This window comes from Falco peregrinus, chromosome 4 (assembly GCF_023634155.1).
Source record: "Falco peregrinus isolate bFalPer1 chromosome 4, bFalPer1.pri, whole genome shotgun sequence".
Lineage (NCBI taxonomy): Eukaryota > Metazoa > Chordata > Aves > Falconiformes > Falconidae > Falco > Falco peregrinus.
In genome coordinates, this window is record NC_073724.1 from 119,149,546 (window position 1) to 119,169,123 (window position 19,578).

A 19,578-nucleotide genomic window follows, 5' to 3' on the forward strand; every position below is an offset into this window, starting at 1 on the left:
TACTACACTTTTATCATTTAATTCCAGCAACCACCAAATGCAGGAGATGCTACCAAGGAGATCCTGGCATCAATGAAAGGTTTGATGAAGCATCTGACTCATGCCTGCAATTCAGACTCAGCTAGGGGCAGCATCTGGTGCACTTCATCTGAAAAATCATGGTGTTCTAGCATGGTTTATCTAGGCAGGGAGGCAGAACCAAAGGTCCCGGGAGTGGAAGTAAACAGGACTTCACACTTGGGCACCAGAAAACCCAATCAACCGCACTTTAATTAAGAAGCGGCCAAATAAATTAGCTGAGAGGAAGTAAGCATTACAGATTGTTAAAAATACACTGAAAGCTTGTGAGAGTCAAGCTTCATCTGCAACTTTTTCAAGACAATTAGCATGTTAATTCTTGGCCAAGAATTATACTGCATCACACAGCTTATTTAGAGGAAAACCAAATCAGATCCTTTGAAGCATAAGGTGCAAATGGGCATTTTGAGCTACATACCCAGCAGTGAAGCTGACATGGGAAGTGTAACAAGGCTAGATTAGATAAACAGACCAATACCAGGATACTTGTAAGGATCCAGCCTCCCATGCAAGAGCAGGAGTCTGCACAGAAAGCTGCTACATCAAATGAGACATCTGTAAAACCCCCTCGAGCAACACAAGCTGTTGTGTCTTGGGTTTATTCAGATGCCCCAGCTGCAGTGCAGAAGCTCTCTCTGCTTCCAGCTTTGCTGTCAGTGGTACTAGATAGTGGATCATTTTTTAGAGAATAACAAATTACCAGTGTGGGGTATAGTTATCCTGCCCTGTACACAGCTGTACAGCAGTTTGCTGATGTCCCATGAGACTACTCAATAACTCCACATTATCTGCAGTAATAATGCCTACAACTGGAGGTCAACAACATAGTTAACAGGGACATATGACAACATTTATTTCAGCCACTTTAGGAAAGAGCTGGGATTCTGCATAGCAAATAAACGAATTTGTCATGACATTTATCTCATGTTAGATCTGCATTTACTCACAGCACTGAACTCGGCCCTCAGTCTCAACAGTCACAGCCGTACGCAGGTTAAAGTGATGTAACCATGAGTGTAGACCCAGCTGCCCTAGACCAGCCAAAATGTTTAGATTTAAATCAGCAAGACTTAATAGCTCTAGACAAGAGAAAGAGAACTATCTTACTATATCTCATCAGAGTCCAGGAGAGGCATGTAGGAGCTCTGGAAGAAGGGCTCAGTCATGAGCAAATCCAGACCTCCCAGGTAGTTTTGTCAAGAGGAACCACCACAACACAGCTCACAGCAATGCTGTACTCCCAAAACAGGAGCCCCCAGGTTCCCTCACAAAGCCAAAGTGAAGTCAGCCTTATGTTGCATGTGAGGTTTGGCAAACTTCAAGGTAAAGTTAAGCAAAATAATCTTCCTCACCCCAAACTTCTGTAAGATGAAACAAGATCAGAAAAGATACTTCAGCAAAGGATAGCCCTTAAATGCTCTGGCCACACTAACAGCCTTTCTCAGGAGAAGGGAGGCACCTCCTTGCTGCTCTACTAAATACAAGAATGCCTGGAGACCCTATGGCCAAAGTGAGTCAGGTCAAGGTGAAGAGGTGACAACTACTACCCAAAGTGTCTTGAAGCATCATCCAACCCTACACACTGGTCCAAGGTCTGCTCTGACTTTTGAAATACTGGGTTGGTGTCCGAGAAAGTTCCCCTGCATACACACAGGGGTTGATAGAGGGGCAGGTGCCCAAACCTTTTTTTTTCTAATTAGAATCAGACTTTCAGTCAAATTCACAAGCACTGGGACAAAGCCAGATGCCAGGCAAGCAAGAAGACTGAAGGACAGTATGAGCCATTGAGACTCTCACTCCACAAATCTTAGTCCTTTGCACAGACAAGATACTTTGCAAAGATGTTCAGGAGGTAGGGAAAAAAAGTCTAGTGGGTTTGTTCTAGATGTCCTGTGTAGTGAGGGAAGTTATCTAACATAATCAAGCAGCACATGAGGTCCCATGCATGAACTGCTGTACCACATCACCTCTGTCCATCTTTGACCTGCAGGCTCCCACGATACCACCAAAGCCCAGCCTGAATCTCAGCTCCTCTGGCAGGCACCTGGCTTTGCTATGAACAGGTAGGCTTTGAAGCTGGTCCTGTGCTTTGTTGCCCATGGCAGGCTACAGTACTGACAATGGGTTGCATTGCCAAGGCAACATCTCCCATTTCCCCAGGCAGAAGCACATTATGAAGTTAGTAAGGAAGCACAAATATCACTGCAGGACCCCCACGAGGGACCTCAGAGGAAAATTGACCTGAGGAGCGTTAAGACAGCTTTCCATCACTAAGCAGGATTATCTAGAGATGAGGCCAATCACTGTCCCTAAACCACACTCCATTTTGAATTATGCACGTGTCCTAGATCCATCATTAACATGCCAGTGCCAACAAGGTAGCCAGTGAGGTCTTGGGTCAGCCCTACATATTTTATAAGTCTCCTGAATGATTTATCCTCTGTACTTGGCTTGCAGTTAGCTCCCAGTTTAACAGTTCACATGCTGTCAATTCAAGTTACCTCTCTCAACTCAAAACATCACTTATCTTCTGCTAGTTGTATAGGCAAGCTAAGTTACTTTAAGGACCTATTCTGAACATGGGGAACATATACAGGTCTTTTTGCTGGTCAGTTCACAACTGATCCTACAGCCCCACCTCTAATACCAGCAGGTGCCACATCTTTCTGATGGAGATGAGCAGCTCTGTACGTAGGACTGGACAGGACACAGTGCAAAAGCAAGAGCTGAGGGGTTAATTCACCAGGTTCAGGTCCTCTTAGCTCTGCTAATGATTTGCTTAATCAAGAAGCCATTTCACAGGTGCTTCATCCCTGAAGGAATTAGCAGTTTGCTTTTTCAGGGCAGAAAGTGTTTCGCAACACAGCTCGATCACTCAAGGACACTCCAGAAGGCACAGGGTAAATCGTTGTCCAAGTGTGTTTTCCTGCAAAGCCTGCACTTCTTGCAAGCCCTGACACATCTCTTGCCAAGCACCTTCGCAGGAGGGGCACAAGGCTCTAGCAAGCTAAATATTTAGACTTGTTGAGTTTATTCTTGTGAGATCCCTAGAGCTGCTTTTACAAGCGGGCAAGGGAGCGCACACTTTGGGATTTCCCATATTGTCTCTCCCACGTCTTTAACCCACACATTTCAGCCTGCAGGAAGAGGCGTTCAGCGTCAGCCCATGATGGGTTGTCAGCCACTGGCACCCAACCCGCTCCTCTCCGCGAGGTGATTACTTACCAGCACGGAGAGCTGCGGGAGCAAACCTGACTGTACTTCATAACATACAACCTTGCTTTCACACTGAATCTTCAACTCCCCATTATAAAGCAACAGCAAATTGCAATGCTTTTTCTTTTCCTCCTCTGTTGATGCAAGCGGGGGGTATACAAAATTACAGAACAAGGCTGCAACACTGAATTTTACCGGGCATGTGATGCTGATAAAACTACTACGCTTTCCTTCCTACCGTCGCAAAGAAAGCGGGGGGGGGAAGGAAGCTCCTTTTTAAGCCAAGAGCAACCACCCACACTTCGCCAGGGTGCAAGGGCACTTAGACAAGCCAGAGCCTTCTGCAACAGCTTCAGGAAAGCAGCCCGACCGGAGGGTTAGCTCGCTAAATTATCTTAATTTTTTTTTTCAGCTCGCTAAAAAGCAAAATCTGCGCAGAGCTATAATCCTCACCCCTCAGGGAAGCTACAACCGGCCTCCCCGCCATTGCACATCGCTTCCCCCCCCCCGCCCCTTCCTCCTCTTAAACACCCACCCCTGCAGGCAGGGGGAAGGGGCACAGAACGCGGCGGCGCTTTCGCGCCCCCCCCCCCCCGCCTGCACCTTGTACCGCCGAGATGCTGCTCCCCCAGCGCAGCATCCTCCCGGCACCAGCACCCACCCCCACCCCGGTACCTCGCAGCACCCCGGAGTAGGCAGCGATGATGGTCTTCATTGCGGAGCGGTGCTCAGGTCTCGGCCAGGGCCATGGGATGGAAAACAGCACCCGGCTCCGAAACCCGGCGCAACCGGTGAGCGGGAGCAGCCCCGGCCGCACACCCCTATATAGCCCGGGGCGGGGGGCGGGGGCGGGGGACGGGCCGCGCAGGGCGCCTGGGTCCCGCAGCCCGGGGGCGGGGGAGCGCTGGCCGTCCGCGGTGCCGCTAGCTGCGTGGGCTGGGGCTGGGGGGGCACCCCCACACCCTCTGCAAGGTGTTTCCCTCCCTGTTTACTTTCTCCCCATTGCAGGGGCGGGGGCGCATCCCCCCCAGGCCCCCACTAGCGGTGGGTGCTTTAAGACGCTGTGGCCTCCTCCTTCCTCAAATACTCTCCCACCCCACACTCTGCTGATTGTAGCTTCCCCGGTGGGATCTGGGAGGAAGGTAGAAAAGAGAAAATTGTAGAAATTTTATTAACAGACGCTTTAATGGTTTCATTAAGTTTCATTTTCATTAAGACAGTTTGCAGGTATGCCCAAACCTCTAACTAAGCCTCATTTTCTTCTCCTAACGAGATGTTTAAGGATCTACTCAAATGATCCATAAGAAACAAGGTGTTATTTAGGTATATATCAAGGTTTTAACGTAGCTGCACTTGCCAAGAGATTTCTACACATTTTTACAGATGGGGACAGACTGGTCTGTCCCAGCTCCCATGGCATTAAACCAGATTCTTTGCAACAGAGTCGTGGCTGGCCCAGTTGTTAAAAGGGGGGATTTTGCTACATCCCTGGACAAAGGATCAGGCCTCGACACCCTTTCCTAATTCTAATCTTCTGTAATTTGGAGAAAACAAAAAGGATCTGCTTTTGAGAAGAACTTTGACATCGCACAAGGAAAAGCCCATTGGAAGCAAAGAGCATGTAGAGCTCCCCATATGCAGACAGGTAGCGATCCCCACCGAAATGCCCCCCAAAATGCTTCAGTTTTTGACTGGGTTTTAGGGCAGGAGCAGATTCGAGCCTTGCTGAGCCAGCAGCATTTTCCTGTTGCTCCTGGGGATGCCTCTGCAATATGTACTTTTTGGCCCAGAGAGATGTGTCTATCAGTGTGTTTCACAAAAAAGTGGTATTTTCAGCTGTGGAGACCTTAAATCTGAGATTCAGAGGTGAAAGAGTGATTTATTTTTCTTCTCAGCCCCCTGAAGCATTCCTGTAGCCATCCTTTTGAGTCAAACTGGCACCAGGACTTGTTCACTCCCCATTTGGCCACAGGGCCGTCTTCCAACAGTTGTAGTGGCTTGTTGAAATGTGTATAAAAATGGAAAATTGCAAGAGCCTGTCTGAAGAAAGGGTCTTGCCCAACAACTCTTGGATAAGATCTCCAAGAGGGAGCCCAGAACAGAAATAAATCACCACTACAATACTGCTGAGTGAAAGGGGAATGGTCTCCTGCCTGCCCATGTCCCTTGTTGATTTCGAGTTATCCACAAGTGAAATAAGGACTAAGGTAGCTTTTCTTATCATAACCGGGATAAAAACCTGCAAAAAATTGTACTGCCAGGTTGTGACAGCATAGACAGGTAGACAGAAAAATATGAAAGCGCTGGGACCATCATCTCTCCAGATCCATCATCTTTCTGTTGACCTAGACCCACCTTGTCGTACATTTTGGGTCCAAATTCTCTGAATCCTGATCATCTTCTTGCTGCGTATGCTGCAGTGGGATCCCAGCCTGGAAGGTTGCATTGATAAAATAAATTATTAAAAAAAAATCCCAAACAAAAACCCACAAACACCTCCATGCTTAATGGAGTATTACAACTTGCAGGAGTAAAGACACAACCACCGTAGCCCCAGGCTGAACAGCAGCTTGAACACATGACTTGCAGGTGCAAATTGTGACACCACATTTCCTGGGAGGAAGGAAAACCGAGCCCAGATCTGTGACAACACGACTGAGCCCCAGGACAGCCTCTGCCTTCACAGAACCTGAGCAGCGGCAGGGAACTGGCTGCCACCCACCTCCCATCTCACTTGTTTCACCAGTACTTGTCCTGCAACTTTCTGTTTCCCCCTCCCCTGTTCAGCTCACTGAAAATCAGAAATAATAGAATACTTATTAATAAATATTATTAATAGAATAATCTATTAATATAATATTAACATAATAATCTATTAATAGAATACTTATTATTAATATAATAATCTATTAATAGAATAATAGAAAATCCCCAATAATAGATATCCACAAAATAGTTATCCACAAAAAGGATACTTTTTGCCATCGAGAAGCCACACACGGCTGTGCTAGTTTGATGGATGGTTTTGGAAATGCCCAGTTTGTTTTGCTGGGTGCTTACATTGACACAGGAGTTACACGACCCCGTCTGTTATTAACCCACCTGTCTGGCACGGTTGTTCTTGAACAATAACATACTTTCAAATACACTACAATTACTTCACCTGAGCCTGAAAAACATTGGTTGTGGACAAAGTAACATGGTCAGGACCCAGTCTTCCTGCTCTCTACAGCCAAAAACAATTCACAATAGTTTTAGAGTCCTGTCCTTTATTTCTATTTTTTAGCAGCAGCTGAATCTCACAGCAAAGCAGCAACGAACCCTTAAGCAGTCACAGTTTGTTTTGGTTTTTTTTAGTGCACATAATGAATTTTTAGGGCGATGCCTATCAAATCAAGCTTTTGAGAACACACTTCTTTTTCCCTTCTTGCTTCTGTTCAGGAACTTGAGAACTGTTTGTGAGGCATGGGGCGGGTTTGCAGTACTTTGAGTCAGCCATTGGTGTACAGCTCTATAGCTTTGTTCCTACATGGTTATTTAGCAGCAGAAAATGTCCTATTTTCAAAGCATTAGTGTTCAGTGTCTTCACCCAGAGGCCAGGTGTCTGGATGCATGTATGAAACTGCCTGTATTTGGCATGTCAGGACATATGCACTCAAAGTCAGGCTTATCTGTCTTCAGACTTAAAAATGTAAAGTCATTTCCCTGCCTGTGGTTAACCTTCTGTTTATGGATTTTTAAAGTTTCCTCTTTCCAGGGAGTATTATTTTTAGTAGATTTTTGTTTCCAGGACTGATACAAGTCTTCAACAGAGAGGGTTTATAGCTGCCAGGTTTGTCCATTAATCCAGGCACCTCTACAGAGACTGCAACAACAGCATCTGAAAAGACCCTTTTCTCCCCAGTTTCTCCTGAGCCCACTAAGAACATGATGGGTCTATCTCGGTGGTAGAGACCATAGCTTGGGTACCATGATCAGGTCCAGCTCACCATGTATTTCTTCTGATGCAGTGCGATGAATTCAGGCTGAAAAGAAGGTCTGCTCTCATTGCAGCCCACTCGTGGTGCATGAGGAGCATCCTCATGGAGAGGGAAAACCTTGTGTTGAGCAGGAGAACGTTGCAAGCACATAAAGTCTGTGCTGCCAAGTTGTGGCCCACCAAAGACCTCTCACCAGACCATAGGGACCTCCATAAGGCTTCTGCTTTCATCCCTGCATCTTCCTCTGAGCCGTAATCATCCCCTCGCCAGGAAGGATGGAAGTCTTATCATCAGTAATGTAAATGACAAACCAGACGATAAGATCTGGGATTTAACAGGGAGTTTGAACCCCAGCCAGCCAGCCAGCAAGGTTTGCTTTGTCAAATTGCCAAGCAGGCAAAACAGTGACAAGACCCTTTCTCACTCCTGCAGCGGTTATTTTTCTACCTGCCATAAATGTGACTTTGGTCGTGCTTACTCTGCGTTGCGCATTGCCTACGGTGCTTTCCGCTCTCCCTCCAAGGCCTTGTGTCCTCCTCCTTTGCCAGTTAATTCAGCCATGGGAGCCCAGGAACTGCTCACATGAGCCCAAAATGTAACCTGAGCCTGAAGGTGCCACTTGGGAGGCACTCGTAAAGAGCAATGCTGGCGAAATGTTCTCAGTCACCTGCATCTGCTTTGACGAAGGTCCATTCATCACCTCCTGAAGGGTATTTTTAGCATTTTGTACAGAGGCAGCAGAAAGTCATGGGAGGGTAAACCTCTCCCTCCATCGTTTTTCCTGCCTCAGTGGGAAGAGTTCGCAGTCCAGGTCATGTTTATGGAAGTGTGCTGTTGGTTCATACATCGCCCGAGTGATAGACCTGAATTTTGAGCTAAGGGAGATGTGTGTTCCCACTTCCCCACACGTCACCTGCTTCTCTACAGAGTCGCAAATAAACCCAAAAGCTGTGTAAGCCCTGGGTATGGAGAGGGAAACTGAGGCACAAGCTTGCTGGGGAACTAAGCTGTTGTGTCCTGGAGAAGCATCACAGAATTAGGTAGTGGTAGGAATTTCACGCTTGGTCCTTCACCTCATCAGCTTCAAAACTGGGGCTTTCCTGCTTCCTGGCTGTGGCTTCTGGTGGGATCCTGCAGATCCTGTTCATTAATGTGGGCAGGGGAAATGTTTTGTCACCCCGAGTGAACAGCAGTGCCTGGGTTCTATTTTCTGTCCATGCTTTTGAGTTAGGTATTATGATTTTAGGAGCCCAGACTGGTCCTCTCCAATGCTCCATCCCCAGAGAAATCTTTCCCATATGGGCAGGAGCCAGCCACTTGCAGACATGCAGAATAAGTGTCAGGCAGGGTATCTCTGAACCCGTCAACAAACTTCATGGCCCATCCCTCCTTGCACGAATGACAACCACGGATCATATGCTTCCTCACTGGAGCATAACAGGACAATGAGTAACAGATGAATAAAGTCACTCTGGGCAAGGCCATCTGCATGGTCCAGTGACACCGGCTCATATTTTGCCAGGGTACAGAGCCAGAAAGAGCTGAGTGAGCAAGGAGCAATGCCTCCCTCCCCAGGATTGCTCAGCAGAGCCCATACTGAGATACCTGCAGACATCTGAGCACTACCATGGTCATTGCAGTGGTTGGCCTTTGCATCTGGGTCTAGATACACTTCATGTGGCCAAAGACTTGTCCCAGCCCCTACCCACAGCTTGATTTTCAGCCAAGTTGTGCTTTACACCCTCCCCTCCACAGACCTTGGTGTCATGCTGTTATCTCGCAGCTATTTATCAGGTTTGTCCTTCAAAGAATTTGCTTAGGAAGGGGATGTTTGCAAGGCAGAGCCTTGCAAAGCCTTTTCTCCAGGGGGATTTCTGCATGTAGTGTGGGCACCTCGGGCATGCATCAACACATCCCTGGGCCTTTTCCATCTGGACATCCCCAGGAAAGAAACTGAGGAAGAACAAGCATTCAGCTGGTGTGGCAAAGCCTGCATTCATCCAGACTGTGTTAAAAGCAAATCTGACTGAAGAGCAGCCCACAGGTGCAAGGAAGGGAACAGCAGAGGGTCAGACCCAATGGGCATCCCACAGTTGTTCTGTCTCCCTGCAGGATGCTGGTCCTGTATCCTGTCTGATGGCTCACCATATATTAGGTGCAGCCTGGGGTAGGAGCACCAACACTGCAAACACCCATCTCATATTCAGTATAGATACAGCCACTATTTTTGGCAGTACTGGGGCAAAGAGTATGTCTTCTGCAACTCACTGGTTAATGGTGGAATCAGTTATTTTCATAGCACTTGCTTTTTTGTTCATGGAGTTAAGAGTTATTTAACATTACAGAGATTCTGAAATGTAGCCATTTCTTCTCTTTTAAGCTGCACTTACACCTCTTTTTTCACAAGTGGAAGCAAAGTTCAGGCCAAAACTGCAAGAGAGCCTTCACTGTGAGCTTTGTGCTGGAGGGCATTAAAGCCAAAATAAAACATATAAATAAATTTAAAAAAAAAAAAGCCTCACCCTCCCTTTCCCCACCAGACAGATAGGAAGGTTTATGCAAGTCACTGAGCCAAGCCAGATTTTGGCTGTTGGCAGCAAGTCAGGTATAGCTGCCTAGCTACAGTCTAAAATTAGAGCACCTAAAAATTAACTGTATGGCTAAAGAACTTTGGTCCCTGTGCTGAATGAGCACTAGAGAATTAGTAATAGACAGTTAACCAGCTCCACTTTTAATCCAATTGCAAGGTTTTTCCAAAACAAGAATTGGCACACAGAAAAAAAAAAAAAAAAAAGAAAAAAAAAGGTGGTTTTAGTTTTTTACTCAATTATGTTTGCTTCCTTCATTAAGAAGGGTGTGGGGGAATGAGACATGGGCAATTGGTTAAATATAATAGGGAAAAAAAACAGTTTCCCCTTATTGAAAGGTGGGAGACTTCCATATTCTTTTAGGAAGCATCATGTTAATCTCCTGTTGTGCTTCTCAAAAAATAAGCATTTTCAGCTCCATCTCATGATGAAGACTGCATTTTCCTAAAGGCTTCCCCATGAAGTTCTCAAACCTCTATATTTGCAACCAGACAGCCCTGGGACAGAGCCAGCTTCCAACCACAGGTGGGGAAACTGAGGCACGAAGCTTGGAAGGGTGACCATCCAAACCCAGACCATGCATTTACTGATGAAACCAAGGCAAGTGCTCCTCCTTGCCTCCCTGCCTCCATCCCAGCTCTCACACTGGGCAAATCCTCGGCAAAAGCCTCTTACATCCTCCATCCCCTGGGCTTGTCCAGGGCCACTGAAGAAGACTAATGCTATTAGCCAAGGCCATCCGCCCCCCCCCTGACCTTCCAGCCAGGCCGACCTCTCGAGGGCTGTCCACTACCCTGGGCATGATGGCTCCAGCCCCAAATCCTGTGCAGGATCTGTCAGTCCCAAGACAATAAGGAAAAAGTAGATGAAAAAGGGAGAAATGGACCCTGCAAAACACCCTCAGTTTGCATGGACATAACCAAGAGTTGCCCCATGGGATCTGCCCATTTCTGGTGCTTTCCAGCCTCAAAGAATTTTACCAATTGTAGCAAACTTTCCCAAGCCCTTTGGGGACCATCCAGCAGCAGCACCCATGTGCAGAGAAAAGCAGAGGCTGGGGAAACCCTCCTTTTGCCCCAGACCCCTGCAATCCTTCCTTAGGTTTTCAGAATCGCACAGAGCATGGAATGACCTCCACTGGGGGAACAGAGAAGAAGGCAAGATGCACCCCATCCTTGCACGGTAGCCTGATGAACAGAGACCATTTTTCTGCAGGGAAGAGAAGCAAATTAACTGCTGCTGTGTGGGTATTTGCTTTCTCAAGGCATAGCCATGACATATTCTGGGTAACTCTGCTCTGCAAGAAGAGGGTTTGGGTTGCTTCCTTAGATTGTCTTCCTCCAGCTGATGGGTCTCTGCTCCATGTAAGCTGCTGCTTGTGTCTTCCCTTGGCTGGAGAAAAGCTGATGCTTCTTAGAAACTGGGTGGTTGCTTGTGGTCTTTCTAAGATGTAAGAAAGGGCTCCTTAGGATCGCAGACTGGGAGATGTCGGTTTGCAGGCAACAGGTGTTGCTTTCTTGTTAAGGCCATGCACATATCTACATCCAGGGATTTGTCTCAATGGGAGGAGGGATGAAGACTACATGTGGATGACCCTAAGCATGTGGCTCTCAAAGGAAAAGAACAAGGAGATGTGCATGAGAATGCAGGGATCCCAGTCCTGAAATGCTGGAGCTGGAATTTCCTCCAGCTTGAGCTGCCCTGGCCCATCCTTGGTCTACAGGAGCAAGGCTTCTGTGAGCTGCTTTGTGATAGGGAAAAATGCAAGAGAATAAGTACATGGCATCTGCTGCACTGTTTTCCCCATTGCATGAGGCATGGGTCTACCCACAGGCTTAGGGACACACTGTCACCCACCTGCCTGTGTTTTATGCATAGCTCAGAGGCCCAAGTTAGTCTGTCCAAGGTGCTCCTTGAGGTCTTGGACCAAATGGTTTCTGCTGATGAGGGGTAGGTAGACAACCAAGGGGGCTCAAGAGCATCTCAGACCAAGCGAGTCTCCTTTCCAAGGATGCTGTTGCACACAGCACCAAGCATGCTGGAAGCCTGGCTAGGTGTGAGCATCAGGGCTTTGGTCTCCTTTGCTATGGCAAATTTCACCATTTCTACCAGAGATTTTACCTTTTTTCTGTATTTTCACAGGTTTTCCCACTTGGTTGAGTCTGACTGCACCTTCTATCACCAGCTACAAGGCAGAATTGTGATACTAACTGACTCATAACCTACTGTGTGATATTCACTGGACCATGGGTGAGAAGCTTCTGCGACACAAATCAGCAATAATGATCTTAAATTTACCAGGACATCCAAAAGAGGCCCCAGATCTGCTGCAGATGTCCATTTAGAAGCACTCACCTTTGAGGGAAACTGCAATCGGACCTGTGCTTGCTAGTTACACCTTGTAAACATATTTTTGCCTCCTTTCACCTTGTCCCAGAGCTCCCCTCTGTGAATGCAGGAGAGCATCACTGTTGGTGGTCTGGGAGAAGGCACAAATGCTCTTGCCCTGAAGTGCCTCTGTCTATCAAAAGCCAAAGTTTTTGCTTCTTTGTGCTACAGAAACAGCTGAGGTTTAGGGGTTGTTTGCAAAGTTTCAGTTTGCTGTTTTAGAACAAGCATGCTCACTAGCCACCAGTTTTATGTATGTTCACTGATTAAAACAGAGGGTTATTTTAGCAAGGAAAGGAGTTATATTTTCCATTACAAAACTGGAAATGCAGCTGCAAAGAGAAAAGCATAAAACCGCTACAGCAAAGACCTGGGACCTACTTGACATTTCTCCTCACACTGTTCCTGCTACTGGGATTTCTTCATAGGTACTCACTACTAAGGAGGCAGAAGACCCTGCTTGGCAGGGCTCTGCTACTAAAATGAATTTATCTCTGAGACCTGGGCCTTCGTACATGCTTGGATATTTTATATTAGCTCTTGAATTTCAAAACACATCTCCAGAATCCATGCGCGGTTGAAAATGCTTCCCTTGATGAATGAAGAAGGATCTTGGAACAGAACTTCATCTCCTTCCCTTGGGAAGTCAGCTAAAAAACCATCCTCACAACACTCTGCAAGTTGTACAAGGGACATCCCATAGGAGGTTGTCTTTTGATTGCTCCTGGCTCAGCTGATCTGACCAATAACCTGGGCCTTCCAGCAGTGTTAGAATAGCTTGCAGTTTCCATACTATGAAAATCACATCATTTCTCCAATACTTTTTGCAGTCCTGCAATTGCAGGGCTCTATGTAGAGATCACGTGTGATGAATCAATGGACTAGAGGTACCTCAGTCCCCCATGGTGTTAAATTCAGGGGGTTGCATCACAGCCAGATATAAAACAACTCAGAATTAACAAAATCTGCAGGGAAAAGGTACGAGCCTAGTTTCACAACTCCTGCGAGTCCCAGCAGAGTAGTTCCACAGATGTGTGTGGGCAGTAGGCACAGACAGATCCAGTCTTGCAACCCTTTACTCACCCAGGGAGTCACGTTGACTGCAGCAAGACTGTTTCTGTAAATGCTCACTGTGTACTCCACAGCTGCAGGATCAGACCAGGAAATGCCGAGGAAGGGTGGTATTCATTGGTGGCATCTACAAGCTGAAGGGCAAAAACCTGATCTGGTCACTTTAGGTTGTCTTTACTCTTGACAGAGCCTCTAAGTGGCTCTTCATCTCATTCTGTAATGTTGGAGTGTCTGAGAAAGGTTTAGAGAATCACAGAACCACAGAAGGGTTTGGTCTAGTTCCAGACCCCCTGCCAGGGGCAGGGCCCCCTCCCCCCAGCCCAGGCTGCTCCCAGCCCCGTCCAGCCTGGCCTTGAGCCCTGCCAGGGATGGGGCACCCACAGCTGCTCTGGGCAGCCTGGGCCAGCGCCTCGCCGCCCTCACGGGGAAGGGTTTCTTCCTCACGTCCAACCTAAATCTCCCCTCTCTCAGCTTAAAGCTTTCCCCCTTGTCCTATTGCTACAGGCCCTGCCCATTTCTATACATACTTATAGATTTATATAGAAAGAGAGAAAGAAGGATATCAATCTGGGAAGAAATAGGCCAAACAAGTTGAAATTACAATTATTTTAAAGCAAGCAAGTTGGAATTATTGATTATTTTAGAGGATGCAAGCTGAATTGCCAAATTCTTACTTAAAAATGGGAAGTAAAGAGGTGATGACAACCACATTTGACAGGTTTTTAGTGTTAAACTTGTTGCCTTTCTCGGAAAGTGTAAATGACACAGATAAAGCCAGAGTCCTCCCCATGTTAGCCCCATGGCTCAGGAGTCCCTGCAGCCTCATCTCTTCTTTCGGTGGTCATGTCTGTTAATCTCTGTTTCCCCTCTCGTTCCTTCTAAACCTGCCAATCTCTTTGGCATCAGCTCCCTTGTAAAAACACTTGCAATCCTGTTGTATCAGACCTCCTTGTGTCTGGGATGTCCACATCCTTCAGCCAAGGTCTGAGACGGGGTGGATTTCACATCTAGCTGGGACCATGTGTGCGGCACAGAGGTCACTGCTGCCCCAGCACATGACACTGATGATGCCAGGACATGCTGCTGGTTCTCTCTTCCCAAACTTTAGTGGTGGGCATGGCCAGAGTGGGAAGGAGAGGTGGCACAACAGTGCAACAAGGAAGAGTGTGAACACCTATATATCTCAGCCCAGATCTAGTCCCTCCTGGGGCCAGTAGAAAGGACTTTTCTACTAAAACATTTCCTTCTCCACCACCAGATCCTTCCTGCTCCATGCTGGCCATGACTTCCTTCTCCCTTACAGTCAGAAAATGCTCTCCTTCATGGTAACCCCCAAAGGCCATGTTCTCCAGCCTGACCCAGGCCTTTCCGCTGCTTCCCACCAGTCCCAGCAGACAGCTAGACCAGTGTCCAGCCATAGAATGAACCACTAGTCCAGTTCACAGGCAGTAGCTCTCTTCTGGGATTCCCAGACCTTTCTGGAAGGTCTCAGGAACAGATACACAATACAAGTTTAAATACATGGGCAACTGAGTGAAAGGTAAAGGCCTGTGAGACGTGTAAGATCATAAAGTCTGCGGATTTTCTGGTATCTCCCAGATATTTCCTTTCCCCTTTGCTCTGTTATGGGCATTTAAAATTTTGCTTGGCTATTTCTCTTCTACTTCTCATTATTTGGGTAAGTTTTCAAGCTACCCATTTAAGGTCATGTATATATGATGACTAGAAACAGAGAATTTAAATTGATACAGTTGTGCAAGGATTGCGCATACTGCACCCCAATTTTTAGGGATTGTTTTGATGCCAGATCATCTCTATTTGTTTTCATGTACTGCTCTTGGGAAGGGATTTAAGCTACTTTTTAAGAAAATCTACAAAAATAAGGGTGTTTCTTTGTTCACATGTTCCTGCATAGCCCAAGCAGCCAAGCGATGATGGCATCTGAGGAAGGAGCTGGTGTGTTTGCTTCAGGGTTTTGAAGAACATGCACGCTCACATAGGTTTTGGGTCAGCCTGATGGTCCATCAACCCATGTCCTGTTGCATGGTCAACAGCAGGTACTTATAAAACAGGGGAAGACTGGTCTTGCTGTAATTTTCTTCTTCAGGACAGCAGGAGATGGCATTTCAGGTGTTGCATTTAGGAGTCCAGTGGACTTACCTTCCACAGTTTTTTTCTGATTCTTTTTGAACCTGCATGCTTTTGATCACCCCAGCTTCTGCTGACAGTGTGCTCTGGAAAAAGGGAAAACAAAGCAAACCATCTTTTGGTTTGCTCCAGAACTCTCTGCCCAAAGATTTTCATGGATGATCCCCATTTCCTGAGCTCCAAGAAACAATTGCTTCATCATCTTCTCTCCATTCAGGGTTTCGTAGACTGCTGCTGCCATTTCTTCCACCATATCTTTCCCAGGTTGAGAACTCCTACCATGTCCCTCCTTGTGTGAAAGAGATTTCTATCTCTGGTTATCCTTTTTTGTCTTCCTCAGAGCAGAACTTCACTCATTGTTTGAGTATTAACTCACATCATGAGTTTATTCAGTGGTACAGAGATGCTTTGGTTTTCATTCTTCATCCCTTTCCTAATAATTCATATCATCCTGTTTGCTTTTCTTAGCCAGTGCTAAGGAAAGAGCCAACCTTTTCAGAGGACTACCAACAAGGACTCCAATATCTCTTTCCCATGTGGTGAAACAAATTTAAGGTCCAGATGTGTGAAAGTTTCTAACTTTGGAAATAGTATCAACTGTGAAGATGAAAGGTTTGAAAAATATCTTGTAAAGGAACTGGGCAAAAACATCCATGGGATTTATTGTAAAATACAAAGATATCACCTGGCCAGGAAGAGCCAGACTGGAAACTGCGGGGAGCTGGGGAACTGCTATGGAGGACATTTATGTTGTGTTTGTCTCGTTCTTCCTAGACGTTTGCTTTTGGTCACCAACAGAGATATGAAACTGAGGTAGCTGAACCTTTGCTCTGAGCCAAAAAACCTATTTTATCTTCTTAGCCTTTTGTTGGGAGGAGATTTGTGAGGACAGAGTTGAAGCTGGAAATGCCCTGCATGTGCTGGAGAAGTAGCATTTGAGTCAACGTAGCCTACCCATACCTCACCAGTGTGGGGAGAAAAGAGATCTGGATCCCAGACACTTTCTGTATAGTCTTCAGAGAGCTGGATCCCAGGGCAGAAGTTTGAGAGCCCTAAGACAGAGGCAAATCCTAGGGCCAAGAGCTGAAGAAATAAAGACAGCTGTTAAGTCCTCAAAGCCAGCTGCCTTCACTTCCCACACTGAGGGCTTGGATTCCAGACCTCAGCCCAGAAATAAATGTTTAATCTTCATTGAAAGCTTTAGTTTGGTAGGGAGGCCTCCTATGACCTCACTTTTTTTTGTATTGACCAGTGCAGGGCGGTATAAGCGATGAAACCTAGTAATGGGCAAAAACACTGGACAGTGGTGTCAGTAAGAAGGAAGAAGTATTGATCACTTCCTAGCAGGTCACACTAAAGCTGGCCTCACAAAAGATCTGCTGAAGCCTATTAATGAAGGCACATCCTGGGAGAAATCCTCTTAGAGCAGTGGAGGTGAGAACACAGATGATATTACTGTTCCCAGCACCGCAATCATAGCGGAACAGGGCTGGGAAGGGATATTGAGAGTTCAGCGGGGCCATGCCTTTTATCTCAAGGGAGGATCAAGTCCATCCATGTCATATGTCACCAGGCAGACATGGTGTTAACATGCTCTGAAAGACTCTCTGTGATGAAGATGCCACAACCTTTCCAGCCAATCTATTCTTAACCCAGATCCTCCTGGCTGTGATTTGGTCCATTGCTTTTTCCCCCATCCAGTATGGGCACGAAAACAAGTTTATTTCCTTCTCTGTATCTGTCTTCATGTCTTCATATACCATGTCTTCTCAATCCACAGTTCTGCAGACAATTCTATCTTAATTTGGTCAGTTGGGTCCAGTACAACCTCCATAATCATCTATACTAGTATAAGTGCTTGTGTGTACACACATACATATGTCTGTGCATGTATGTATATTTTGATGATCATCTTGACTTCTGGAGCTGGACAATGCGGGGTTATCAGGACTGCCACAAGTCTGAAAGTGTTTCCAACATAAAAGAGCTGTTGGAAAATTTGTTGTGAAAGAAATATTATCCCTTTTCCCATTTATACCCCAAGCTGTTTGTCTGTTCTTGGACGTCCCCAAAACACTGGTCCATTTTTGGCCAAGAAATTTCTTATGTGGCAAATCACTGAAAAGACCTGCAACATAAAAAATGCAGATGGCAGGTTCAGGAAGTGATCAGGAAAGGATCATCAGGGCACACAAAGCACTTTTCTGCTTCTTTCCTTCATATGTGTTTGTGAGCCAAATCCATCTCCATCGTCACTCAGAGCACCCCTGAGGCTGCTCTGATTTCCATCCTATTCTCACAAGGTCTCCTCCTGAGCTGGGAAAGTGGAGAACAGTTGAAGCACAGGCTGCTCCAGCTATGTTTCCCACCTCAGAGGACAACCTACTACAAGTAGAGGAGCCTCATTATTCAGCAAATTACCATAAATTAACCTCCATCCTGGCTACCTTGGAGTGACTGACACATTTAGGATGATCTTTGTCCTTGGAGAATTTGTAGTGCAATGGCTGATTGCCCCAAGTCCAATGCCAGGAGCATCGTCTGGATCTGTCCAGATGAGAGATGGTGAGTTAACCCAAACTTTCAGCTCTGAGTGCAGACACCACTCTATTGTGCTTTTATAGAAGAAGCTCTTTTTGCTCTGAAGAGGTGATTTTTTAATGTCTTGGGGTTGGATGGCCAGCTGGCTCAGTGGTTAGAGCCCTATAGCCAGGATAGGGCTCAAGCTGAGATTGGAAATGGGAATCTAAAGTAGGAGCAAACCAATGCCAGTGATGAAATGAGGCAGAAAAATGAGCCAGGAGAGGACACCAAGCCCTGAAGCACCAAAGTGACCCAGGGAAAACATCAGACCCCCTTGCAACTGTCAGACTGGGATGATGCGTCCTGCATATTCCCTGCCTCCAACCCTGCCTCTTTAGGCATGTCCTTGAATCGGTTGCGTGCAGCAGTCGAGGGGCCAGAATAGCTGTTCCCACATGAAGAGCAAAATGTCTTCAGAGGACAGGGCTGCTACCATGGGAGAAGGGGATTTGCTGATCCTCTTCTAACCAGCTTTACAACCAGGAATTTGCGTTTTTATAGGACTTATGTAAATACTTCCAGGATACTTTGCTCCACAGGTTTAGTTGGTAAGGAGCCTTCTCTCCACTCAGAAAAATTTTACAAAGCCCAGTTTTCAATATACTGTCTAAATTTCCATCCCGTCTCTAACCACAATGTGTGGTCTGTAGAGCCATGGGATGTCTCCTAGTGACTTAAGAAAACCCAAGACATTTTCTGGGTTCACATATAAAATAATCCATGTTTGGCCTGTGTTTATACAGAGGTCCCTTCTTGCTGATACGATGACTATTTGAAGATAGAGCAAAAGTGTGTGTTGTGCATTTCAGTCCTAAAGGCAAGTAGAGGTGCTGGGGCAGTCCTGATTCGATCAGCTCCTGGTATCATTAGGGGTTACTCATCACTTTTCATCTACAGAAAAATATGTAGGATGTTATGGGCAATGGCTACTGGTGATTAATAGCTGGAGGAGATGGTGATGATGGTGTGACTGGTGCTAGGACACACCGTCATTTGCTTGAGTGCTTAGAAGAGAAAACCTCTCTCTGTCTCTTCCAGGGCTCCTCCCAGTAAGGGGGTAAGATCCAGAGACCCAGAGGACCTGGACAAGTGTTCATCCCACCCTCTGGTCTATTTGTCAGGGCTTTGCAGTTTGGGTACACTGCATCCTGCAAATCGTTCATCAGTGATGGGAGCCAGGCGGTCCAGCAGCTGCCAGGATAAGACCTTAAAATGGCCACTGGGCAGGAACAGCATTGAGCAGAGAACATTTAAAAGGATGCATTGGTGGTTGCAAAAGATAGTTGAAGTGGGTCAAATACCTTCCCCCAATCTTGCCTTTGGGGCTTAACTATAAGGGGAAAAGCAGTGCCATGGTTAAGACCCCAGGACACTGGATGGGGAGATTCAGGTCTCATCTTTGCTACAGACTTCCTCTGACCTGCAGCACATCAGCTGGGTCTGGGTGCACTGGGGATTTGGACCACAGGGTCATGCCGGTTCTTGCTCTCTGGCCCTGTGACGCTCACAGTCTCAGGCTCACAGCA

The 19,578-nt window shown here is 46.5% G+C and overlaps 1 protein-coding gene and 1 long non-coding RNA gene across 3 annotated transcripts in view; one reads left to right on the forward strand and one right to left on the reverse strand.

The window, feature by feature from the left end:
* DGAT2 (diacylglycerol O-acyltransferase 2) overlaps nucleotides 1–4,106 on the reverse strand; it is a 24,090-nt gene extending 19,984 nt beyond the window's left edge. Inside the window, exon 1 of one of the 2 annotated variants that reach the window (XM_055802558.1) lies at nucleotides 3,970–4,106. Coding sequence is in view for 1 of the 2 variants with exons in the window: in XM_055802557.1 (XP_055658532.1) it covers nucleotides 3,970–4,009 (40 nt within the window). In the remaining variant the exon portion in view is untranslated. The remainder of the gene's footprint in view (nucleotides 1–3,969) is intronic. The other variant, XM_055802557.1, reaches the window with a different exon arrangement.
* LOC129784328 (uncharacterized) lies at nucleotides 3,951–17,504 on the forward strand. Its single transcript, XR_008746914.1, has 2 exons — nucleotides 3,951–4,085; nucleotides 12,005–17,504. It is a non-coding gene; the product is annotated as an uncharacterized LOC129784328 (long non-coding RNA).
* The last annotated feature ends 2,074 nt before the right edge of the window (nucleotides 17,505–19,578 follow it).